This window comes from Drosophila serrata, unplaced genomic scaffold (assembly GCF_035046125.1).
Source record: "Drosophila serrata isolate PLE 108 unplaced genomic scaffold, ASM3504612v1 contig_165, whole genome shotgun sequence".
NCBI lineage: Eukaryota > Metazoa > Arthropoda > Insecta > Diptera > Drosophilidae > Drosophila > Drosophila serrata.
The window spans coordinates 1,954,634-1,981,809 of NW_028257063.1; the positions used below are offsets into that span (position 1 = coordinate 1,954,634).

At 38.4% G+C, this 27,176-nt stretch overlaps 2 protein-coding genes, 1 long non-coding RNA gene and 1 other non-coding gene across 5 annotated transcripts in view; 2 read left to right on the forward strand and 2 right to left on the reverse strand.

Annotated features, from left to right (window-relative positions):
- Positions 1–1,406: 1,406 nt before the first annotated feature.
- Positions 1,407–1,478, reverse strand: TRNAG-UCC (transfer RNA glycine (anticodon UCC)). The gene has a single exon. It is a non-coding gene; the product is annotated as a tRNA-Gly (tRNA).
- Positions 1,479–2,581: 1,103 nt separating this feature from the next.
- LOC147644500 (uncharacterized) overlaps positions 2,582–27,176 on the forward strand; it is a 101,220-nt gene continuing 76,625 nt past the window's right edge. Inside the window, exon 1 of the long non-coding RNA XR_015270399.1 lies at positions 2,582–2,683. This is a non-coding gene — a long non-coding RNA (uncharacterized LOC147644500). The remainder of the gene's footprint in view (positions 2,684–27,176) is intronic.
- LOC110177672 (trypsin-1) lies at positions 18,614–19,796 on the forward strand. Its single transcript, XM_020944494.2, has 2 exons — positions 18,614–19,414; positions 19,467–19,796. The coding sequence occupies exons 1-2, from the start codon at positions 18,614–18,616 to the stop codon at positions 19,794–19,796; spliced, it is 1,131 nt and encodes a 376-aa protein (XP_020800153.2).
- comr (cookie monster) lies at positions 22,525–26,572 on the reverse strand. Of its 2 annotated transcripts, none has more exons than XM_086826978.1 (2): positions 26,554–26,572; positions 22,525–25,442 (listed from the first exon to the last, which is right to left on the reverse strand). In XM_086826978.1, the coding sequence occupies exon 2, from the start codon at positions 25,425–25,427 to the stop codon at positions 22,662–22,664; it is 2,766 nt and encodes a 921-aa protein (XP_086683104.1). In that variant the 5' UTR covers positions 25,428–25,442; positions 26,554–26,572; the 3' UTR covers positions 22,525–22,661. The 2 variants fall into 2 exon arrangements, with proteins under 2 accessions (XP_086683104.1, XP_086683103.1); XM_086826977.1 differs by lacking the exon at positions 26,554–26,572 and adding an exon at positions 26,267–26,292.

Sequence of the window (27,176 nt, forward strand, 5' to 3'; positions counted from 1 at the left end):
CATAAGGCCTTTGGTATTTTTTGTTCTTATTAGTTTTATTTAAATAAATTAAATATTTAAAGATAAGAAACTAATCATTAATTAAATAACAAATGCTGGTTAGCTAAAGCGCACTTAGTAAAGGGTGCTGTACACTTTGCTGCTGTCCAAGTAAAGAGGGCCCCAAAGGCACACTTTGCATAGCCCAGAAACCACAATCGAAGATGCTTGGGCAATCCAAGGGGCAAGTTGAAATTTCCGATTAAGTGCGTGACTTTGACCCTTTCACCCCGCCCCATCAGAGCGTCGACGGCAGACACATAAATCGGAGCTGCAAATCAATTATGTTAGCCGTCTGCGAGTCCTTATCTGCCACACCACCGCCTCTATAAACTAACTTGAACTCGATCTCAAACTCCACATGGGTCTTGATTATAATCCCAAGGTCAGTGTGCCTGGACTTGGATATTTCACGCACGTTTCTGGCATTAATTGATATTTGCAGTAATACGCATAAGTCAAGAACAGGGACGACAGCAGAAATGAATAGCAAATGAAGTTCCAGGAAACAGGAATAAAAAGGAGTCAGAATGCAAGGGAAATTTTATTGTAAAATTAAATTTTCATTATTTATTATTAAAGAGGTATTATTTAGTGAGGTATTCAAAAGTTTGACAGCCATTAAGAGAGATTAGATTAAATTAAAGATAATGATGGTGACATAAAGGCAGTTTGGCTCCTTATTTGAATGAATAAAAGAATATAAAAATTGTTAAAAATATAAATAATTAAATATATAAATAAAATAAATAAAATAAAATAATTCTCAATTTTTTTTCGGACTGTGTTTAGTGCTCTCTTCGAAATCTGTTATGGCGAATTTAGTGCAAACAAAACGCTTTGCCTTACGCAAACGGCATACTAATTACGGCCTGTCCTGGCTAGTTAGTTATATTCATGTCCCTTCGTTCGTTGACCTTGGATCCTGGAGTTTACACAAGTTCATTTTGAATGCGAAAACCAAATTAGAGGCTTAAATATTTACATCTTGAGGGCTTTTCTCTGGCATAATGAAATTTTCAATGCAAACATTTGATTGTCAACAAGTTTTCGGTGGGGAAACGTAAATCATGAGTAATTAAAACTTAATTGATGGTCTTTAAGTTACAACAGATGTTAAACTTGATTGTAAATAGTTGATTTATTTATTTAATTTTGCCAAAAAATTTTATTTATTTTTTATAACATTTTCTGTTTCTGTGAAAGAAAACAAGTAAAAGGAAAGAAAATTCAAAGTTTGCCTATGATAGCTTAATTAGTTATGAACTTATTAAAAAAAAAAACAGAAATTAAAAAAAAATTAATAATATTATTTAGAAAAAATAAACAAAAGAGAAAAATAAAATATAAAACAAAAATTTTACTTGTGCGTCGGCCGGGAATCGAACCCGGATCAACTGCTTGGAAGGCAACTATGCTGACCATTACACCACCGACGCCACTTGGAAGATCGGAGAATTTGCACCCCCTTTTAACACACACAACTCTTTCTATCTACCCTAACTCAAAGAAAGCCTGTGTTCTAAAAATAGAACAAGCGGCAGCTCTTAACAAAAATCTATTGTTTTGTTGCTTATCAAATTGGGTCGAGTTCAGCAACTTAATTATGTAGAAATTATACATATATATATTTCTTAAAAGAAAACGAATTTGATTTGGTAACTTTTAGGGGGGGGTCACATATGAGCTGATTGTATAACAAAGGCTTAGTATTGCGTAAATCAATTTACGGAACATTGCTCTACAAGTATAGGTATTTGTAAAAATTGATCAAAAAACGTATATTAATTTAACTTATTTTGCATTTTCCTCTATTTTAAACGATCGTTTGTATGGCAGCAACACTCCGATTTTCATAATCTTTTACACAAAATTCTAGATTAATATATAATGGATATATATCAAATTTGATGAAAATCTGTAGAAAACTGGAAAAGTCATTGATACTGTTCAGAGTAACTTAATGTTCATTGAAACTTACTGATCTTAGTTAATTACTGGTCTTAGTCAATTACTGATCATAGTTCTATGAATCGTCCACTCGTTCCTATGACAGCTATATATATGTATATATATAGTCCACCGATTCGACATGCATGTGCCTGCTGCCAGCCAAGTATCAGAAATATGTTGTGTTACAAAAGTTGCATGTCATTGTGTTCAAAGTTAGTAACTGATAATACATACTTACTGGTCATAGATACTGACTGATCAGAGTTACTTACTGGTCATAGATACTTACTGATCAGAGTTACTTAATGCTCATAGTTACTTATTGATTGTAGTTAAATTAAATAGCGCGCTGCTCCTCTCTGCCTCTCCCCCTCTCTCGCTATGTTAGTCGCTCTATGTTAATCTCAAGAGGCAACTCCTCTCCCGCCCACTCACACTCACTTTCTCTGCTCCTCTCTTTCCTCGGGGACTATAAATAGAGCCGCTAAGGCCGCGCGCGGCTCAGTCGGTCCTAGGGGTACCTAGTGATAACATCTCAAGTGATAGTGATAGTGATTACCTTTCGATCCCAAAACTATGACGTGGCCAATGCAATACATCTGGATGATCAGGAAGAAGCTCACTTTGGATAGTCACCCAATCTTGGTCACTACACTGTAAGGAAGTAAACAATGACGTGTCCTCTACTGGGGTAAGTCTTAACCATGACATTTATATTATGTATGAAGAAGCTATTGGTGGTGTCAGACCTAGGTATAGCCTTTATATTCCAATTTATTTTCTTATTGCCATGGTCCCCTTTGCATACTTAGAACTTTCTTATATTTTTAGATACTTTAGTTACTTACTGATTATAGTTACTTACTGGTCAAAGATACCTACTGCTCATAGCTACTTAATGCTCATAGTTAATTACTGGTCGTGTTCAATTATTGATTATAGGATCTATAAATAGCCCGATTTTTTCCTATGGCAGCTATTATATATATATATATATATATATATATATATATATATGTATATAGTCCACCGATTCGCCATGCTCCGACTTATATTCTAGTAAAATTATATAGACGAATAACTCCTTAGTTTCATTGAAATAGCTTGCTCTTAAATTTGTTCCAAAACAAATCTCGCACATGTATGCATATAATTCCCAACTGGTTCAAACATCCCCGGAACGAAGTGACTGCTGCCGGCCAAGTCTTAGAAATGTGTTGTGTTACAAAAGATGCAAGTCATTGTTTATTAGTGGTCAAAGTTAGTAACTGATCATACATACATAGTGTTTAGAGGTACTTACTTCTCATAGTTACTTACTGCTCATAGTTAATTATTGATCACAGTTCATTATTGTTAATTGATACTTACTGATTATAGTTACATACTGGTCATAGTAACTTGCTGTTGAAATATACTTACTGATTTACTACTAATATTATAATAGTATTCCGAGTTTCATATAACTAAAAACGAAATTCTATAACAATAAAAGATAGCTTTGAATCAAATTAGATAAAACAAGAAAGTAAGTTAAATTCAGGTTCCCGAAATTTATATAAAAATCGGCCATAACTAAGTAAAAAATGCATTAGTTCCCAATTGGAATGCTGTTCTGAGATAGTTTTTAATATTTTTATAAATCTGCATACCTACATGACATTTTTAAATTATTAAAATTTTTGTCAAATTTTCAACATGTCGAAAATGTAAAAACCTGTTCCAAAATTTTGCAAAAATTTAAAAAAAATTTATGTTTATTCAAACATGGCTAGAAAGATAGGCCTGTTCATTCTGATCAAGAATATATATAATTTATAAGATCGGAACTGACTCCTTCGAGCGCTACAAGCTTCAGACTAGAAATAAAATAATCTGGAAGGGTATAAAAATCGTACAAAAATGTTCTTTAAATGTTCCTCGCAAATACTGCTAGTAGTGCCTGAGGTTATTTAATTCAGTTTTTAATTTAAAACAGTTGAAGAAGCCTTGTCAGGCTATTCTCCACAGCTTGTCAGCTAAGGGTCATACATGGCGTATACTTAACATAAAAACCGCAAAATTAAGTATACGCCGTGTGTGTCTTACATGAGAATAGGTTAGAAAATTATAGAAACAAGTACTTCCAATTAAGAAGCAAGTTAAGAAGCAGGCTGAAGTGTATATATCAATGCAGTTTAAAATTGAATTAGAGGAGCGAATTGAAAATCGCTCATAGCCAAGCTTAAAATATGCACATTCTATGAATCGAGTTTTATTGATATTTTTATATGACAATTTTTTCAACAAATTAAAGTTCAAAAAATTCATAACTAAGCCAAAAATTCATTAATTTGAATTCGGAAAGCTCTTCTATGTTAGTTTTTATTAGCTTAATAAATTTGCATACTTTAAAATGTAAAAAAAATTAAATTTTTATGAATTTTTATTTTGACAATTTTAACAATAAAATATTGAAATAGAAGTTTGAAAAAATTTTTTTTCCCTGGTATAGCTAGATAGATTCGGCTGTTGATGCTGATTAAGAATATATATGATTTATATGGTCGGAAATGCCTCCTTCACTGCATTGCATGCTTCTTACTGAAATTATAATACCTTTCAAGGGCGATGTTTTTCTCTATGACGATTTTTCTATAACCCACATCTTAAAAAATTCATAACTAAGCCAAAAATTCATTAATTTTGATTCGGAAAGCTGTTCTGTGCTAGTTTTTAATAGGTTAATTAGTCTGCATACTTAAATTACATTTTTAAAGTATTTAAATTTTTGTCATTTTTTCAATATGTTAACAATGTTAAATCCTGATTAAAAATGTTGAAAAAATTAAAAAAAAATTATTTTCTTTCATTGATGCCTAGAAAGATTCGCCTGTTGATTCTGATCAAGAATATATATGATTTATAGGGTCGGAAATGACCACTTCACATGATTACAAGCTTCTGACTAAAATAATAGTACACTGCAAGGGTATAAAATCCACTAAATAAAGGCCTTACAAATCTCAAAAAAAAACTTCCAACGCTGTTAGCCATTAATACCAATACCAATTGTACTCCCAAAGCTTTTATGATGCAAATGACCAGCCAGAAAACACACACCCACTCTCACAAATAGAAAAATATAAACATAGAAGGCAAGTAACAAAAGGTTAAAGACACACCACATGCGGTCCACGAGCTAAACTATTTATTACACACCAACCTCAGCTCGTATTATTTGTATTATTCCTATTAAAAAAAAAAACAAGCACACACACAAATGAGCCATGTAAAATGGTAAGACAAACACGTAGAATAGCTTGGGCCTAAATAACCGAATCGTGTTTGGGCCTGATCTTTGACATGGACTCCCAACTCCGACTCCCGAGTCTCGACTCCCTAAAGTTTTTATGAATCGATCTCCCCGGTACTTAATTAATTTGTATGATCCGCTCACAGCGTGTCGGTAATTTCCCGTATCCGACTAGCACTCTGCCAGGCCTAACAAATTGCCGGCAATACATCAAAATCTATCAAATGAATGCTCATTTTATTTTGGCTACCTTTTTCGAGCATAATTGATGGGGTTGCGGTTGGGTTTCCATCTCCCAAAAGAGCGGGGAAAATATACAGAGAAGGCGGGTTAAACAATGGGGTTGACACTGATGCCAAATGATGTCATTGCTGGAAAAGAGTTTCTCTCTTTTCTGTAATTTATTTATTTCGATATTTCTTTTCTAAACCCTATTTCATTTTTGGCTTGAGCGACCTATTGAGTTGTCTACTTTGGTTAATTGAGTCTATTATTTGGAGTTAATCGCCAGACAAGGTTCGAGTTTTGTTTAGTCACGGTGGATTATTAAAGAAAAGAGAATGGCCTGGTGGCGTCGGATATTGTTAGATTATAAAGTTAATCTTTATTTATTCGGAACATAAGGTGATTCCATTTTGAATTGATTGAACTTGAGCTGAGGCTGATTAGCTTACTTTGTTGCTTTTGAGCTGAGCGTGAGCTGATTTAGTCATTATATATTTGAAATACAGACCATAAAATTCCTCTTTGAGAACTCTTCGACTCGGTTATGAGCGTATCAAACTAATTATGCACTGCAAAAGCACTGCGTTTAACAGTCCTTGAAATGCCTTTGCCACAAAATTACATATGCAAAAATGGATGGAAAAAAAAACATACAAAACAAAAGAAAGAATGAATGGTTGTTGAGGGAAAAACCAGTAAAAACGAAACGGAAACTGCATAATCAAAAATCACAGCAAGCGGTAATCAACGGACCATATATTTTCAAGATGCCTCCAACCCCTTCTTAGCCCACAACATCCACCTTGAGGAGCCCACACACAGCAACTAAGTAAGACCAGCCTCTGGAGCTCACTCTCTCTCTCTGGGGGAATGGGAATGGTCAAAACAAGTCCCCCCAAGACCAAAGAATGCAAACGCAAATGCACTGGTAAAAAATACTAAAGGAAATCATTTGAGTAAGGTGATTATTTAAAGTTAATTTAAGCAAATCTTGATTGGGAACTTAGCTTCAAAATTGAAGAGTGACAACCAAGAACCCCAAAGTATTTCCTGACAATGTGTAGTTATATTCTAAATATTGTTATATTATGTTTTTTAGTCAGTAAAAAGCAATTCCTGGTTCTATACATCACTTTCTCTCAGTGCTTTGCTGGTGAATGGGCAAAAATTTGTGCCGTGACTCCTCTGAAAAGACCCCTTACTCCTGATATAACCATATCCTTCCTTTCATGAATTTGCTATCCTCACCATATGCGGCGTTCTGTTGAAAGCGTCTTAGAGAGCTGCGGCGGTTGTCTAAGTTTCCAGACATTGAACTTGAATATGAATTTTTAATTGCATGCGGCATGCGAAACTTGCTCAAGCCAATTAATTACGCATCGATTTGTGACTCGGCAGGTTTTCGCATATGGCCCAAACTCTAACTCAATCCAGAGCCAGTGCCAGTCCCAGGCCCATCCAATAACCCAGAGCCTCCTGATGGGCAGTAACATTTGCATTTGACAGTGGTTCCACTTAATCGAAGCTCTCCTTCTCCTCATCTCCTCATCTGACTTGGCAACTTTCGGAAATTGCTTAGTGGCATTTGGGATGGGATCGAAGTCATTAGTTTTGTTTTGAGGCATCATCATGAGTTCTGGCAAAAGCGGCGCTCCACCTCCTCGGTCATCAATAATTTTCCTGGTAAATCGATGCATTTTGCAATCGGACCTGTGATTGACATCTGTAGCCGCCCGCCCACCTCTGAGCTGACCTTATTCTCTGGCCATGAGTCAGGAATTAACCAAGTTAACCAAGCCAACCAAGTCAACCTGTTTCTGTATCGCTTCCATGGCCTGTGGCTCAGTTTTGCCTGGCTGGTAAATAATTTTCAATTAACTACACGTATCCAAAGGTACACAGGGCGATGCAGCGATGAATAATAATTTCATTTAAGTGAGCTGGCCAGGCTCTATATAAGTATGTGCCTGACTGAGTTCCATTAAAAGAGGAGCGGCGAAAAAGAGGAAAATATATAATATACAGAGCAAGGCAGGGCAAAGCTACAAAAAAAGAGGAATGAACACTCCATAAAGGCAAAACTAATCATACAATAAATGAATCCTCATCAATTCATAGACAGCAGGAGCCCCGGCATTCGATGAGAGCATCCATCCTGCCCGTTGTCCCGGTGAGTAAGCCCTGAGATAGTACGTCCAATGTCCGAGGTCCGAGATCTGAGGTCCTATCGACTCCATAGCCCCCAAATGAGCAAACAGCAAAAGCAATAAAATTTATGTTAAGTAGCGCGGCCATAAATAGCCAAAAGCGGCAATGGAGTGAGTGCCTATCGGACAGCGTCGTCATCATCTTCTGGCCTTGACAATAGGACCAGAAAAAAAAGGAAATCTGTGAAGGCACTGAGAGAAAAATTAGCTTTCTATTAGCTGAAATGTTCTAAGTAACTATGAAACAAGTATAACCATTTTTAAACATTTTCTATGCTAGGAAAATAAACTGAAAGCTAGAACTAGCTGGGAGTCATAGGAATACAATGGAAAATCTTACATAGGTATCTAAAAAATGTAACTGATGGTCATAATTTAGAGAATTTAAATGATGAATAGTCAGAATTAGTTGGAAATTATAAGAAAACGAATAGAGAATCTCACAGAACATTTGTGTAGTGACCATAATCCTTCACAACAACCGATTTCTTTACCAAAATATTAACAAATTAATCTCAAATTTAGTCTTATTGTTAAATGATTTCCACTTTAATTAAGAACCTTTTTTGCACAGTGTAACTAAAAGCAAAAAAAGGGAGAAGTACAAAAAAATCGTGAAATCGTGGAATGATAAATGTCAAAGCAAATGACATAAATAATCGAATCGAGCGCAAACTCAGTCAGCCATGAAAGCGATGCGTTCGATGTGGAGTCGGGAGGAGGCTCTAGGAGTTAGGGGTTCTCTGTGGCATGCCTCTGGGGCAGCCTATCAACGGCATTGGCTCCATAAAGAGAATAATCAGCGGGACGAAATCCTTTAACGTCACCAAGTGTGGTCCATGGAGGACTCCGGCACCAATAGCACGCGTCTCGCCTTCGAGGCCAGTCCGGTGCCAGTGCCAGTGCCAATGCCAGGCAAAGAGGCCTTCTCAATTATTGATAGATTATTTACTGTCAGTCAGGCAGGCAGGCAGTCAGTCAGTCAGTCAGTCAGTCCCTTAGTCAGGCAATGACATTGCCAATGGCCATTGTGCTCGATTCCTGGAAAGAAAAGCTCCGTCACAGTGCCATCGTCATCATCTCTGGTGCTGCTCCATCTCCTACTCCTCTGGCTCTCTTGTACGCGACTTACATTAATCATTAAAGTGAAGCACTTCCCCTGGCACCCAACTCCATCCCTGCGAAGCTGTCTGTGCGTGCAATTTGTAATTCTTTATAAAGCATCACTGGCCAGGGACTTCATATATCATAGATCACAACTGGAATAACTAGAATTTGCATTAACACATCAGAGGAAGATGATTCAAAAGAATCTGGGTATGTCAGGGGGTTAAATATCAACCTAAAAGAGTTGTAGAACTATTGTTTCCCTTAAGTAAACTTCAAAAAGTACACATCTAGCTTTGGCTCTCTTCCCCTATCCATAAATCATTCCCCCAAATAGCCAGATCAAAATAAAGAACTTCTTCGATCATAAATCCCCCAGTGAAATAAGAGAGATGGAAATCGAGAAACACTTTCCCCCCAACCGTACCCAATTTCCATTTCCCACCTCACCTCAAGTCCCAAGGAGGGGGGTTTCCCTCTGCACACCTTTATGGCTCATTAACGACATGTCGTGGCAACCACGATAACTTTTGCATCCTACAAGGCCGGCACCCAAAAGCTCCTTTGGGCCAACAAAACGAGCTCAATAAAAATAAAAACTGTCTGAGCGAACGACGACGACGACTGGACGACAATAAAACAAAATGGCAATTTACGATTTTATTTACGAGCTGCCGCCGCTGGGATGGGTGAAGCCATAGACTGCAGATCCATCTGGGAACTCTCCGCTTCACTCTGTAGGTGTACTCCTAAGGAGTACCAGGAGTACGCCAGGAAAAGGGGGGAAAACTTCAAAAGCGGCAACGAAAAATTTGTCATGCTCATTGCTGTGCGAGTCCATCCTCCTCCAACCGCTTCGATTCCGAGAGTGAAATGGTTGTCTAAACTTGTGGAACTGCATAAATTATACGATTCTCTTGTATAGTTTTGTGGCCACCAGGCGCAGCTGTCAACGGCCGTCCGCCTCTTATATAGAGGTGCCCCGCCCCCAACCCAGCCACCAGACCGACCGCCCACAATTGTGAACTGGAGCAAATTGTCCTACGGCGGGGAAGTACCGGACTGCCTTCCCTCCTCCGATAATGCAGTTTTATGGGCGTTGCACGCACTCAGACGCCTTCCATTTATTTTTGGCTCTACTATATTTTAGGGGAGAGAGAGTGTGTGTGGTTTATTTTTCGGTTATTTGTCTTAATTGAAGGTTTATTAGAGGCATTCAGGTGTGAGTTTATTTTGGGGGAAACCGCGATATTTTGGGGTTAAATATTTTCTGGTTTCAATTAGTCAAGGCAGTGTGAAGAAATATAAGATTAAGTAAGGTAATTAAATAAGAGAAGGGAGTGGAGGGTATTTTAAGCTTAAGGTAATATTTTTTTTTTTTTTTTATTTCTTCCCTGGATTTTAGTTGCTCTAAATAAATGAAATAACAGAGATGACGTTTTAATAATTCTTTAAGAATCAATGTATCAATCAGTTAATGTTTCTGATACAAAAGAAATCTACCTTTTTGAATAAAGGTTTTAAAAGAAATAAGTTAATATTTAATTTAATCTTCTGACTCTTAAAAATTTTACTAATATATTAAAAATCTTTAATTTCAAATTTCCTAAAATCCTTTCTAAGCTTCTACGTCTTAATTATTCTTGCAAAACAATTCAAAACTTAAGGCTTTGATCTTCCTCTCAACACTCTTCTGGCTTTATTACAATAATAAAACTTCACTCCAAAATTTCCATCATAAAAACTACCAGAAAAAAAGAATAAACAGAGAGCCAACGAAAGAATATCGTAAAAACTTTCCCAGATCTGTTTTTCATTACACTAACAGAAAATATTTCTATTCGAAAGAAGAGTTAGGTATCCAAGTTTGAGAAGGAGTTTGAATACGAAAGGCTCTAGACGATGGCGCGTAATGCATCATAAATTCACATTAACACTTTGCAGACATGTGCGCGGTTTGTGCTCCCTTTGGGATACATATCCACAGCCTTCCCCTCCGCCTTGGTTTGCATTTATGGAGCTCATTTTGCGTTCTAAAAGATACATTTTGTGTGCCATTTGTGTCATCTATGGGACGCAGTGCACGTGTGTGCGGCGCGGCGAAGAATTTGTGCATCTGTTTCGTTTAGATGATGTTATAGATCTTTTTAATACTCTTTGGACAAAAGTATAGGTTAAAGATTAAGTTATTTTTTTATAAACAATAATTTTGTGGAAATTATTTAACTCTGAAATAGGTTTTTAAAGTGAAATTGAGTGATTTTCGAGATGTTAATCAAGAGCCTTACTCACAACTAGCCTTTTGGGATTTGCCCGGAATTTTTGAAAAAGATTTATATACAAAATTTAAATTTATTACAATTTTTATTTCTTTTTAAGAACAGATTTCCTTGAATTTATTAAAAGAGTATTCCCTGTGTCATAGGCTAACTCTCCTAGCAGTCGACTTGATGTTATGTTTTCAGCCGCTGTTAAAGATGCAATAAAGATTTTTTTTTGTGGCTTTGGCGTCTCTTCAATATATTTACTTTTTAATTTTTTATTGCCCATTTTGAGTGCGTGGAAGCTTTTGGGCATTTGTCAAAATTTTCACGATTTACGATCGACATCATCATCAACATCAGGAGAGTAGCTTTCCGAGGGAGTAGCTGGAGGGGGCAGCTCCTCGAGTGGCCCGTTCCCGCCCCTAGCTGAAAAGCGCCGCCGACGACGACAGAACAAGATTTATGTTAATTTGTTGTGATTTATTGAATGATTTTTTATGGGAGTTTCACGCATGCTGCTGGCCTAAATTTCTGTCTGTCTGTTTGTTCCCCAGACACAAGAGACACAACACCAAAAAAAGAAAACAAGAACACAAACCAGAAACATTTGAGAAAACCAAATGACATTTTGAGTGCTCCGCATGTTTGGTTAATTGAAAAAAAAGAAGGAAGGCAGCGAAAAGAAACCGCATTGAATTGAATGAAACTGAAAATGAAAATGAGCGACTCCTTTTGGCGCAGTTGGGGCTCTTTGTGGCATGTTTCTTAACCCCCTTCTGCCGCAGCCTCCGGTCTGCCTTTTAACCCGCCAATATGATCAATGTGCGTCTGTCATGCAAATTTAAATTTGTCCAAAACGAAAGGAAAAGAGGAGGAAACAAGGCAAAGGAAAGCCAAAGTCAAGCCGAAAACTGTTGCACGGAGAAGAATTTCTAACTGAGAATATTATAGTGTACAGGAAAAATAGAAGAAAAAGTTGGATTTCTGAAACTTTAAATTAATCATAATTAAGCCAAAAAATATTTAATTTCAATTCGGAAAGTTTTTCTATGTTAGTTTTTGCTGGGAAAATAAATATGCATACCTTTTATACAAATTTAAAAGACTTGATTTTTTCGTCATTTTTTTTGTCAATTTTAATGATATAACTCCTTTAAAAAATTGATCAACATTTTTTTTCGAATTTTAAAAATCTTTTATTATTTATTAATACAGATTTTTATGGCCATTCAGAATATATATGACTTTTGACAATCAATCACTTTTTGGCCGAAAAATTTCACTCCAAAGACCACAAATTTCTACTTTCTGGGGGGGTTGTAATTTGTATTTATGGATATATTTATTTGATAGTTTTGAAACAAATTAGTAAAGGGATTTTTGTCTTAAACATTTGTATATTATTTTAATCTAAAATGTTGAATATATATTTACAAATATTTATTTCGTTGTTTATTAGAATTTCTGTTATTCTCTCTAACCGATTGATAAACTCTAAGCTACTCCATAAACTTTGTAATTTGTGTTAAAATATATTTTCCTAAATTATTATTTATTTTATTTTAATTATAAAATCCTCAAATTCTCTTAAAAGCATTCCCCAAAATCCAATTTTTTTCGGTGCCTTTTGTAGCAAAAGTTGATGTTGGCTGCCGGGCCTAGACAAGCGGCAAGTTAATTTATGCACAACAGCAACAACAGGCAACGGCGGCGGCAGCACAATGCCAATAAAGGCTGCAAGGCAGACACAACACCAACCAACCAGCAACAACAACATTAACAACAATAAGAAAACAACAACAGAAAACAGAAAAGGAGCAACAACAATTTGAAAATTGTTTATGCGTCTGCGCAGCCGCAGCCTTCGGTCGCCATCGCCATCGCCATCGCCTTCGCCTTCGCCTTTTGCCTGCCTGCAACTTGTGGCGCGTTTAGTGTTAAACGCTTGATTAAAATTCTTGTAACTGCAACACTTTTGTGGCATGTGTTGTTGCTGTTTGTTGTCTTGCGGATCTTTATGGAGCGTGTTTCGTTTCGTTTTTCTTTTCCTGCTCCTTTTTTTCTTTTGAGACTTTTCTTGGGGTATATGGCATAGAGGATCGTATCGTATGTTTTGCCCGGCGGCCATGCAATGCGTCCTGGCAATTGTTGCCAGCCTTAGTGGTTGCTCTTGTTCCTTTTTAATTGAATTGATTTGCATTTTTCACGCAGGCGTTGCTCATTGAGTTTGCTTTGCTGTCGCGCTCTGTTTGCATTGTCGTCGCTCGTCGTCAGTCTTCAGTCGTCAGTGGGTTAAGACAGAGTCAGGGGTGTTTGAGGGGGGGAAAAAGGAGAAAATCCAACCGGCGAAAGCAGGAAATGTTTGCATTTTTCTTTAAATTAACCCAAATTAAGAAGAGACTGTATTTAAATCACATCAGATATGCCTCATGTATGGTGGAGAGTAATTTGCATAACAAGTTTGGGAGGCTAAAATAATGCTTATTTAAGAAACATAATTATTAAGGCTCTGTAATTATTGGTATTTATTTAGTAAATAATACCTTAGCCTGGGAATCATAAGGGGGGTCTTGAAATTTGTATATAAATATTAAAACAAACATACTTAAAAAGAAGCTTATTTATAAAAAAAAAGGTTAAGTATCTTATTAAATTAAGAAAAACAATATTTCAGGGCTTACTTTAGAGAAAATATTTAAATTTTATACTTAACTAAGGTCTACTTTTGCCATTACGTTTTACTATGTTTTACATTTAAATCTGCCAGTATAAATTCCTATAAAACTCACCATTAAAATACTCTACTCAACTCTTTCGAACCATAGAAAATAAACAATAATTGCAGCATCGAATATTTGTTAATTATAGCTTTACACGCTTCAACACCAATCGCAAGCCCCCTTCCCCTGCCCCCTGGTAAAATACAAGAAAATTGTTATTAATTAATATGTAATTGTAATGGGCAGGCGACATGACTGAAAAGCCCACATATAATGGCCTGAAAAAGTGGGTGTTTTTGGGGGGGAAAGTGAGTGGGCTTTTGTGTCAAATCGCTGCTGGCTTTAACAAATTAATAAACTTGACCGGACACACTCACTGCAAACACGATAAAACCGCATAAATCAATTTCAGTACAGAACTGCGCTAAACAATCATAAATAATAATTAAATGCTGTTCCAAACTATTTGCTGGTCAGTGAACTGCTCCACCCCCGCGCAGGGATAATTAAAAACTGTCGGTAATTATTGAAATTTGTGGCCAGCGTCAGACATATTCGGTTAACCGAATGGCGCGTAAATTACAAAAAAAGTAGAAAATTACTCACAAAATTTAATTCAATTAATTGAAGCTGAAAACGGGGGAAATATATAAAGCGGCTTTCATCTCTTTTACATGGCTCGTTTGCTGTCTCTATATCCGCTTCCAGTTCCGATTCCAATTCCGATTCGGACATCTAGCCAACAATTTGTAACGCCTAATTGGGCAAAGGGTAGCTATACATACATATATAGACCATATATACATATGTATATCCATCTCTCCGGAGTGGACAAAGTGAACTTTCCACTTCTAATTGCACATTTGTATGCCTAATCGATCTGTCCGATTCGATTTGTGTCCACATCTCTCATGGAGTTTGTGTGCCGTGTTTTTCTCTGTCCCTACTATCATCTCTCTTTTACTTTGTAGGTTACCTTTCGGGCCAGGTGTCCGTTTGAACGGTTAAACCAAATGAAGCGTGACATTTTTCACATTTTCTTTTCGTTTTCCCCCCGGTGGCTTTGAGGTGAAAAGGAAACTCAGAGGCAGGAAGTTGGGGGTAGGTGGAACCTGCTCTATGTAAATTGGGTGACTGACAAAAGGATTTTGATATGTCTTTTGCCTGAGCAATTAATTGCTCTTTAACTGGTTGATATCGTGGGTTTCAGGGGTATGATTTAAGGGAATACAGGGCTAAGGGCAGAGAATTTAACTTAAAAAAAAATTTGAATTCAAAATTGGGGAGATTTTGGAAGACCTTGAGTTTAAATATGGGCTTTTGGAACCTTGGGAAATAAATTTAAAAAATATAGTTTCAAGTTTCAAGTTTCTGGACATGTATTTTATTATTTTAAAATATCTAATGCTTCATTTAAGACTCTCCTTGAGTTCTAATAAATGTATATACCTTGGAAAGGTATATTTTTTAATAGACACCATTACTATGACCCTCTCGTTTCAATAGTCAAAGTCAAAGGCTAGAATAGCTGACATGCTAAGTCCAGCACTCTATTTGCCTTTGTTCACATGGCCATAAATTTCCACTGTACTTCCCTTTCCATTCATTTTCCTTGTTTTAAGCCCACTGTCCCCTTGTAAAACTGTCATAATCAGCTTAGCCAAAGTTGATGGGGCTCTTTCTCTCTCTCTGGTTAGGGGATTGCGTGTTGCCAACAAATGCTGATCATGTAAATCCTAAGTTGCAAGTTTATGTGCTGCACATATGTACATATTTCTTTTATAGATACACAAAGCCCACATGCAACTTGCAGCGTTGCTTGTTGCACGCAATTAAAATCTTCATTAGCCGCGTTTAATTTCCACTTTTGATTAAAATAAAAATAAAGGAAAACCGAAAGAGAAGAGGCGGAGGCTGAGGCTGAGGCTGAGACTGAAAAATCTTGTGACATGTGTCGCTGCTTATCGCCATCAGCCGCCAGCCAGCAACAAGTGGAGTTTTTTACCAGAAGGAGTTGGAGTTGGAGCTGGAGCTGGGATCCGGTCCTCGGGGCAGGACTCGGACTCGGACTCGGACTCAAAGTCGAACTCGGAGTTGGACACTTTGCCTGATTAACGCAGAGTCGCTATCAATGTTGGGCCTAAGTGACAGTTGACTTGTTTATCAATTGACAGTCGTTGTATTTCCTTTTTTCCCCTCTTTTTTGTTTTACCCCTTATTTTGTACATATTTTTAGTGGCTTGGGTTAACTGTTAATAAGCTTGTTCTCTGGCCTGTGAAAATGTTGCTTTTAATTAAAAGCCGTCGTTGTTGCCGTCGGTGGTGGAATGTGTGTTTTGGCTGCATTTGCCTGATGTTTTGTAAGCTGCGGATTTTAAAGCCCGATGCTGTCGCGATAGCGGCCAAAGAGCTCATGTTCGACAACTAAGTAGTGTCCAGATATATTATGTGTGTGCATAAATATATTTTATTTACTGGCATTTGCCTTTAAATCATGTTCACACACTGGCCCAGCCTACGCAATGCAAAGCATTCGGTTCTCATTGGAGATACAGATACATTTTTGAAGCCAAAAAATGTGAAAGGGAACTATGAATTGGGAAATTAATTAATTAATATTTTGTTTATTTTTAAAGCAAATCAACCGAAGCTTGAAATATGTATTGGGATTTTTAGTCTTTCATAGTTTTTGAATAAACTAAAATCCTTATGCTTATTAATTAAATCAAACAACATTTTCCGTATAGTTTTCAAGGGGTTTTAAAACAAATTCCAGGTACCTTATGGCTTTTTTCTAACCACTTCAAACTCCAGTCGAGCAAGATTCTGCTCTCTAATTTCTGACTTTTGCCTCTCTTGGCCATTTTAATTGGTTTTCTTTTGCCTGGAAACTTCTTGGGCAAGCCGAAAAACTTTTTAACCACCCCGAGACATGTTTATTACTCGGCCACAATTAAGCCATATATTTCAGCTGGACAAAAGCTACTGCCACTGCTCTCCAGCTGCCTTTCTTGGCTGCAGTTGTGGGTCAGTGGATTACTTCTGCAGTATTATTTTTCCAGTTTCAGCTCTAGTTCTGGCTCTAGTTTTAGCTCGTATCTCTTGGGATGGTGTTTGTCTGTGTGTCTCCCACTCTCTAATGAGCGGCGGAATGAAGTTCAATGTTGTGGCTTGTAAATCTCCCCACATGCGCTCCACTTTCCGGCAGAAAACCATTTCCATAAATATCAATTAAGCGAGAGGAGAGCGACTATCAAAAGTGACAGAAACATGTGGATGATGCGTCTCCAGTTTCCCCCGAAACAGTTGGCTTCTGGTCTTCGGGTCTTCCAGTCTTCTCCTGGTCTGGTTTTTCAACTGGCTACTGCTACCTGGCCTACGCAGTTTTATAATTGGACAATTTACTGGAGGTGCTGGCAGTAGCAGTAACCCCATCCCCAGGAAAATACACTCCCAAGTTCTTTAGTCTATAAAATGCAACTGGGGTAAAATGTTACCATTTAGGCGTTGAAGCATGAAGTGTACAGAAGGAGAAATATATTTGTGATATTTTTTTAAAACCTAATTTGATAGAGAACCCTTAAAAAATATTTTAAAAATCAACTTATAATATATATTTAATTATTTTCTTACAAGTTTTACGTACTCTATTAATTCTACAAAAATATTTCAATGCGTAGGTCTTGCTTTAATGACATATGTCCCAATTTCCTTCAGTGCAGTTGCCATATGTGGGTGTAACCATCCAAATTGTAGTCGTGTGCTGGGGTTAAAGCCACACTTCAATGGATATACCCCAATATATAGACCAAATTCAATTAGTCAAAGTCGCAAAGCTTTGCTCACAGTCTCAGTCCCATAAGCGGCTTAGTTTTCCACAAATAAATGTACACACACACTAGCCCACCGGGGAGGGAAATTGTTATGAAAATGCTTTCACTAATTTACAGAGCTCTTCTAATTACAGTTGGAGGAGTTGGGAGTCCTGTGAGTTTGGGAGTTTTTTCACCAAGATGACGTTACTTAGTCATTTGGCATCCACTAAGCGGTCACTAAGCGTCAATATTTCATGCCTAAGCCTATTACAGATTATTGTGCCAGCTTACGAAACACACACACAGGCAAATGACAAGGGGAAAATCAGAAAACGGTGGGGAAAAGTTAGAGGGAAACTTGCCAGCTTTGTGGCGGAGTGTCAACTCTTGATTGGAGTCTTATTGGGCGTCTGATTTGCATAATATTGGATAAATAGTTGGAAAAGTTGATGTGGAAACTTGTATTAACAGTTGTCAATTAGGGGAAATTGTGTGGTGATTAAGGAAAATCGATGGGAAAATTGGATGTAAGCAAAAGGGATTTAATAAAATACAATTAATTAAACTATCCCTAAACACTCTTCTACTGAACTTTACAAATGTTCTTCACAGAAATCCGTATCAAGTTTAAATTTAATTCAAATCTTTAACCTCATTAAAGCCCCCATTTAATTTGACATTCATGAAAAGTGCAATCTTCTGTGAAAAACCCCTTTGCAAATATGTAAACCCTCCCGTTTGCCCAGAATTAGTTAGTTAACCTGGCAGGCATTTACACTTTGCTGGGGCAAACATTTCATGAATTCATTTGTGCGACAGCCTGGAAAATGTGTGTGGTGTTGCCAAAATGAAAAGTTGCACAGCCAGCCGTCAGGTTTGTTGATAGAATAAAACGTGATTAGCAGGCAGAGTGGATTTGTTGTGAATTCTGCTTTAAAACGGATGATCCGTGAGAGTTTCAAGTTTAGTAATAGAAAGTGCCAGGAAGATGAAGAACCTCCAGTTGTTGATCGCAATTTTCTGTGGCTTCCTGTGTGTATTTGCTTCAACAACGGCAGCCAAGGGACCAGTTCGACCCTTGCAGGGGAATTTTTTCGAGTGGATAACTTCGATATTTTTACCACCACCGGGAAGTACGAGCACAATATCGCCTAGTGGATTACAAACCACTGAAATTACCACAAGGAAATCCACAACAAAAGCACCAATAACAACTTCCACAACATCTTTAATAACTGGAGTTACAACTTCAACAACAGCTCCAATAACTTCACCAACATATTCACCAGTGCCCAATTTTCCCATGGATAGATATTGTGTGACCTGTCGCTGTGGTTTTATCAATACTCTGAACAAAATTGTGGGCGGTGAAGAGACTAGAGTTCACCAATATCCTTGGATGGCTGTGATCCTTATACACGATAGATTCTATTGCTCGGGATCACTGATAAATGATCTGTATGTCCTAACAGCTGGTCATTGTGTGGAGGGAGTTCCTCCAGAACTTCTTACTCTACGATTCCTGGAACACAATCGAAGTCATCCCAACGAGGATGTTGTGATTATCCAGAGATATGTGACCAAAATAAAGGTTCATGAGCTCTATAATCCTCGGAGTTTTGACAATGATATAGCTATTTTGAGATTGGAGCGACCAATAGATATGGAGAATCGTCGCATAAGACCCATTTGTTTGCCCATTCAGGGTCATAGTTTTGATCACGAACTGGCGGTGGTCACGGGATGGGGAGCCCAGAAGGAGGGAGGCTCGGCTAGCGATACATTGAGGGTGAGGTTTCCATATTTCTGGATATATTAGTATTTTATATACCTAATTTTAGGAAGTTCAAGTGGTTGTTATACCGCAATCAGAATGTCGAAATCATACTACCTACAAGCCAGGACAAATCACAGATAATATGATGTGTGCTGGATATATCTCAGAGGGTGGCAAGGATGCCTGTGGTGGTGATAGCGGTGGTTCCCTTCAAACTACCTTTGACGAGCAGCCAGGACAATATCAACTGGCAGGGATAGTGTCCTGGGGAGCAGGATGTGCCAGACCCAAGTCCCCGGGAGTGTATACGAGAGTCAATCAGTATCTTCGGTGGCTAAAATCGAATACCCCAGGAGCCTGTCATTGTATGCCTTATCCCGAAGAGGATTATTAACTTGAAAGATTACTAAATATTATTTAAATTACTTGTGGTACTTTTAGTTCAGATAATTTTTCCTTACATTATTTAAAAATATAAAACTCCTCTTCTGCCACCTTTTTCCCTTCTTGCTTCCTTTTTAACTATATATATTTTAAAGCAATAATAATGCTTATAAAATATTTGAAATCTGTTTTGTATATTAAAGAGTTTCCCCCAATGTATTTACCTAATTGCCAAGCAATTTCACCATCGATCAAAAGTTTTTTGCAACTTTTTTTTTTGGGTAGATTTAGCTAAATGTTGCATAAACTACTTGGGATTCCCCCCGGGGGAGCATCTGCATCGGCATCTGCATATCCATAACCACATCCTTAACTGCAGTCCTGGATTGGCAAATAAAAAAGCAATCCAAAACTGGGTTACAACACTTGAAGGTAAAGCAAAGCCACTTTTAGCTCCTTCGAGGAAAGTTTTTGCCGAGGAACGAGGCCATATCTTTCTCTCCATTCTCGTACATATAAATCCCAATTTGCATGGGGAAATATTTTTGGTGCAATTGTGATTGTTATGCATTTTGCATTTGTGCAATCACAAAATAACTCTGCTCTCTACCTGAAAGAAAGCCCAAGGACACGCCAAACTCACAGGAGCAAGTTTTACAAACACACACAGAGAGGGAGGGACTCGGCGTTCGCAGTATTGGCTTATTTATAAAGTTGGTTTTTGGCCGGAAAAGGCATACAAGATAAGCGTAAAGTTTTTAACAAATGTGTACAACAAATTATTTAGTCGAAGGGAAAATGGCAAATTGAGTTTCAATGGGAATCGTGAGCTTAAACTCAATTTCTATCAAAATAAATGAGCTAAATATGTATCTTTTGATCTATGATAATGCCAATTAGTGATTGAACTATAAACTTTAAAAATAACCCTCTTAAAATCGAATGTCTTTTCCTTTATAACCCACACTCAACACCTTATTCCCTACAGCATTTTCCCATAGAGAAAGATATTTACGCTTTAGGGCTCCATAAACCATCGAGCTGCATATGTAAATAGTTTCCAGCAAACGGCTTTATGCAACATTAAAAATCTTTACGACTTACGATATTAATGCCAAACGGGAAAAGTAAAACGCCAGATACATTTATGCCTTGCCAATAAATTTGTCTCACCACCAGAAACTCGTAAAGATTTCCTACTCACATCCATAAAGCAGTCTCAAAGTCCCCAAAACAAAAGAAAAAGAAAACGAAACGAAACGAAACGAAGAAGTTAAAGTACTGCCGCCGACCTGCATGAATTTCCAGCTAAACGACAAATAACTTGGCATTTAATAATTCAGCAAGCTGAGGGTTTGCGAGTAAAGAAAAAAAAAAGATACAACAGAAATCCTCATTATAATGCAGCCAAAGTCCCGACTTTATATACCATAATTTTATTCTCTCGCGAAGCGAATTTATGCGTTGAAACTAAAGCCAAGTCTGGGATAGGTTTGGTTTTTGTATTTCAAAGGTGGAGGAGGGAGTGTTATTACCTTCTAAAATTAACTAATAGATCTAAGAAATATTAGAGCTTAATAGTTTTCTAGATAGATCTATAATCCTCTGACATTTCTCATCATCATTTAAACATCAAAATTAATAATCAGGCTGTCATGTTTATAATTGAGACTCTTGGGGGGCGCAGACAGGATTTAGTTCTGTCCAAGACAACTCTAGACGATGTTCAATCGCGGCAGAAGCCAAAAAGGCCAACAAGAAACATTTCTCGGAAGGCAAAACATGACACATCTCATTATGATGACTCCCAAAAGAGATCCCAGCCGCAGAATCCACTTCCCTTTCTTCTCGGGGTGTGTGTGTGGCTGGCTGTCAGGGCATTTTGTTTATGATTTTGTAGCTGTCATAAAGTTATTAAAAGTATGTGACATTTTTATGACATTATGACGTCTTGACTTAAAGTTCTTACCCTCAAAAAAAGCAAAGATCCCTTTTTGGCAGGGCACCTCTGCGAGGTCCGCCTTGAAATATGATATCAAATAAAAAGCAAATTAAAGACGATAAAAATCGTGTCTCGACTCACGCTGAGTTATATTTAAAAAAATGCAAAGGCGAATTGCGAATCGAATCCCAAAAACACAAACCCAGAGTCAAGCATCGTTTAGGTTTCGTTTTTTTCCCCCCGAGTTTCTGGTTCTGGTTTCTTTTTCGGTTGCCTGTTGTTCATCTTGTTATTTGGTGGCTCATAAAACTTGTAAACATCCGACTGATTGTGCCCCTGTCTGGCTCTTCTCGTTGCTCTTTTTAGCCCGTGTGGGTGCCGGGCTTTATTGGTAAGATATTTACCGATGATATTACACTTTTGATTTGCCTCGGTAATGGGCCAGGGCCGAGGGCGTGAGAGATCAAAGGGTGATAAGCGATTTAATTGCCCATATGTCCAATGCCAATGGCATCAGCCAGAAGAAACCAAACAAAAGTTATTATAATGGCCGGGTTTAGATATGCCCAAGATGGTAAATGTACAAAGAATGGGTTTTGAAGTTGAATAAATAAAAGATATAACCAAGGTGGAGTGGTCACGGGTCAAGAAGTGTTGGTGTTGGTTCTTCTTTTTGTGTTTAAAAAGAAGTTCCTGAGCTCGTAGATATTTTTAATAAGATATTCCCTGACTTTGGATATATTATCCTCCTATGTACATTTGTCTTTAGCTTTCCCTCAAATAAAACTTCTTGAACTTGTTTTAAAGTTAACATTTAATTGAGGAAACTTCCTCTTCGTCTTCCTTCGACATAGTTTCAATTATAAATATATAAAAATAATGTATTCAATTGTAGAAAATGTTGTATTGATTTTTATAGTAAAAGGATTGATTTTACTTTGGCTTCCTCATGGAGTTGCGGAGATCATAGCGTCTTGGCTTTTCCGGTTGCACTGCAGTTGTGCGGTACTGAACGCTATAATCATCATCGTCATCATCGTCGTCATTGTCGTCGGTATCGTCATCGTCGTCCTCGTCTTCTTCGGAGTCCGAATTTTCTTTTTTGTTCTTTTTTTCTTTGGCAGCCGAATTTTCTTTAGCCTCCTCGTTTTCTTCGGTGTCTGAATCTTCTTCAGCCTCCTCGTTTTCTTCAACCTCCTCGTTTTCTTCGGCGTTCTGGTCGTCTTCGGCGTCCTCGCCGTCTTCGGCCTCCAAATCTTCTTCAATGTCCTCGTAAACTTCGTCTTCCTGGTTCTCGTCTGCATTCATATTCTCTTCGGGGCGCTCGTCTTCTTCTGAGTAGTATTCTCGGTGGTATTCCTCTGGGTGCACTTCTTCCTCTAGATGCCCTTCTCCTTCTGGATGACCTTCTTCTTCTGGATGAACTTCGCCTTCTGAATGCCCTTCTCCTTCTAAGTGCTGTTCTTCTGGGTCATCTTCTTCACTGAGCTCTTGTGGTCGCTCGAATGTTTCGGAAAACTGGTGTTCTGACTGCTCATCTTCTTCGGCGAGATGTTCTTCAAGGTATTCGCCTTCTTCGCCGATATCATTTTCTAGATACTCGCCTCCTTCGACGATATCTTCTTCTAGGTACTCGTCTTCTTGGGGATTCTCTAAGTCGTCCTGTAGGACATCCTCGTTTTCATTTAAATACTCTGCCTCGTTTTCTTCATTATAGTCGTTATGATTTTCTTCGGCATCCTCTTCCTCGTTTTCATAGTCAGATTCGTTCTCATTTTCTTCGTCATCATCGTCCTCGTTTTCCTGATCAGCTTCACGCAGTTGCCTGTTCGGTTTCCCGCCTTTCTTCTTCACAAGAAACTCTTCTAGACCTTCCAATTGTGTATTTTTTAGCTTCCTGTTGTCCTGGTCACCTTTCCGTGGTCTCTTCCTTGGGGGAGTCGCCTCGTCTTTATTTGAGCTGGCAAATCGTTTTCGGGTCGTGGCTTTCGGAATTGCGACCTTGCTTTTCGGCCCTCGTCCTTTAGGAACAACTTCTTGATCATCTTCAATGGCTTCCTCTTGGGTATTTTCCAACCTATTCCAGGTACCCTTGACGGTTTCTTTCTTGGCTCTTTTTGCCTTCCGACTGGCTACAGTCTCTTCCTCGCTGGAGCTGGACTCATAGCTTATAGGGCGTCGCTTACGGGATGTGGCATTCGGAGATTTCGGCTGCGGTTGGGCCTTGGCCTTTCCACGGTTGCCCGACGAGCCATTCTCCTTGAGAGCTGCCGATCCGCCACACAGCTCCTGCATGGCCTCCTCCAGGTCCTGATCGTCCACTGGCTCTGCATTCTTTTTGTGTCCAAAAGATTTCTTAGCTGCCGCTGCCGCTGCCGCTGCTGATGTGGAGGGCATAAAGTCCAAGTCGCAGTCCTGGCCAGGAGGGGAGACGGCTGGCTGGTTATCGTTAGGCTCATTGTCATCGCTATCCGAATAATCCAGACCAATGGGTAGATTCTGCTGGAAATTGCTGGGCTTTGTGCTAGTCTCCAGGACAATGTCCTTGTAGCCAGTGGTCTTGTTGCCATAACGCGGCAGATATTCCGAAAAGAACTTGGTGACCTTGGTGGGAGACACCCGGCCATAGTATCCAGCGTATTCCGGCAGCGGCTTGTTCGCATCCAGGGTGATCACAGAGTCTTGGGGTCTCACAAACTTGATCGAGGAGCTGGTAAAGGTGGGAAAGTCCCAGGGACGGCCTTTCCTCATTGAAGCTTTCTCCCAGATCTTGGCGCTTGCCTGGACGACCTTGGTGGCGGCCAGGTGATCCAGCAGTGTGCGGAAACGGCAGCGGGCCTCCTGAATGGGCGAGCGAATGGAGATGGTGGAGCAGCACTTGTCGCCGCGATGCTGCATTCGCTTAAGGTGCATCTTCGAGGGCAAGTGGAGCGGAGGGAACTCTGCCTCCTCGTCATCAGCTTCGTCATCTTTCTTGCCATGCGGAGCACCCATCGGGCTATCCTTCTTAATGAGCAGGTTCTCCTTCATCAACTTGTGCAGGCTGTCCAGGTCACCCCTGACGAACTGGTGTTGCCGGTAGTAAAGCAACATGGGTTTCAAGGTGGGTGCTTCTGAACCGGATGGGTGAATCTCCTCCTCATGGATCCTCACAAAACCCTCGGCCATCAACGTTTCCGTAAATTGCAAAACACTACGGGAGCGGAAGATCTGACTGCCGGCGGTCAGGTGGTGCTGCAGAGTCTGATAGTCAATCACCAGCTGGAGGCCATTTGGTGACCAGTTGATCATGGGAATGGCATCACTGCTGGCGGCCAGGTAGAGCTTCAAAATAAAGGGATATTCCTTAAGCGGCACGCCTTTGGGCTTCAGAACAGTCGTCTTCTCCTGTTGGATCTTTAGCATGTTAGCATTAATTTCGTCAACCGGATAATCAATGGTACTCACTTGGTCCTGCGCTTCCGGAGTGGGGGTGCTGTCCTCCTCGAGGGTATTCAGAACCGGCGGCAGCTCCGTCGTGTCAATGAAATCATCAAAACCCATGGCATTGCCTTCCGCTGACAAGGATGCCGAGCTAACATTTTCATCTGGTTTTTCCAGAAAGTTCTCGTAGGCGACCTCAGTGCCCTCCATAGGCGCTGCTGACGGTGAGTCCATGGTGAACCAGAAGTCATCGTCACATTGGTCGGGTGAGGACATTATCCTAGTGTCTTCCTTTATTTTTATAAAAAAAAACTGGAGCTTTTGAAGAAAATTTCCTCTTCACTTAATAAATTGCACACCTTTTTTTTGACAAGAAGAAAGCGAAGTGACTTTGCTTTTTTTTAGAGTTGCCGAGTTTCGAAGGCTTTATAATAGGGTTTTCCTTTTAAGGATTGTCACTTAATTTAAATGATGTTTTATCGATAGTCAGAGGTGGGTTTGAGAAAAGTAATAAGGTCACATTAGAAAAAGATTATTTACAAGTTTTATTCCTTACAAAGAAAGTAAATTTTCTTAACGCAAATATAGTAAAATATCTCGAAGTTGACCCAAATATTTCTTTAAAAGGTTTAACTACTAACTTCCTTTTATTTTCGTTGCCTTTTTGTATCAAAATTAAAGCTTTCCCAGCTTTGATTAAAGTTATGCGAAGGAGAACTCATAAAAAAACCAAACAAAGCCTTATATCAAAGCCCTATTCGAATGCATTTCATGTATTGTTTGCAATAAATCTATTGTTATTTATACGTCTCCCAAAACCCCCCCCCCCCCAAAAAAAAAAAAACACCCAAAAACCCCCCTGGTTTTCCACCCACCCTTTCCTGCGGCACAGTTCAAAAAGGAAAGTTAGGGGCAAGGGCAGCCTTTCATTGGGGATTCATGGACTCAATATCAATAATAATGCAGACCGAAGCCGGGACGACAAAAAAGTCGCCACTCAACCGTTCCATAACCCATCAATGAAGGGGAGACAGTAGCTTTAAATTGACATTTACATGAATATTTAATACTCAGCCTTTAATCAGAAGTCGCACCCTGAAATTATTTCAACTTACGGAAGTCGGAAGTTTTTATATATTTTTTGGGGCAAAATAAAAAGCTTGACTAGCGTAAATTTTATACAATAATTTCATGTGTCACCAGACTTTGTTAAGGAAAAAATCCATCCAGAGGTGATAATTGAATTTAAATTGAAACAGAAACTTAAATACTCTAGGTGAAAATTCGGTTAGCACTCAAATTATGGAAGTACATATTGTATAATATTACTTTACTTAATTTTCTTATATTTTTTTCGGATTAATCTTTACTATTTTATGGTTTCTATTATTGTTTTTATTACCCTCAGTAGTTAATATTTGCAAAAACATTTCCGCAAACATTTTATTAGCTCTTCATTACAAACAATTGTTATGTTCTTGGTCCGAATTTGATGACAAAGTTGTAATTTCAGTGGGAAAACATAGGGAAAATGTCATGAAAAGCTGCATAACAAGACCTCCGGCTGTATATATGACGAAATAAATTTACAACTCCCGAAAAAAGAGTTTCCCAGTGACGCCGCACGCACGTGATTTTGACAATGTAACTCCCCCTATTTTTTATGTTTTCCTTTTTTTTTTTGTATTTTTGATAGCTTCCTATATTTTATTTTGTCGGAACGAAAAAATTGTTCTTTGTTGTACTGTTTTTTATGATTTAAGTTAGTCGTGTGACGGAAGCCGTACATGAAATTCATGAAAAACTATGATCTGAGCTTCGGTTTCGGTTTCAGTTTTAATTTGGGGATTGTGTTTCTTATCGCTGACTTTAGTTCTGCCGCCCAGCGAGATCTTTCAGCTCTCATAAAAAAATATTTCAATAAAGTAGGAAATGTTTATAAAAAAATATTAAAATGTTTTGGCTTTGTTTAATGCGTGTCAAGTGGTCATAGATTATGCATTTTTATGGTTTATGAGGGGGGCA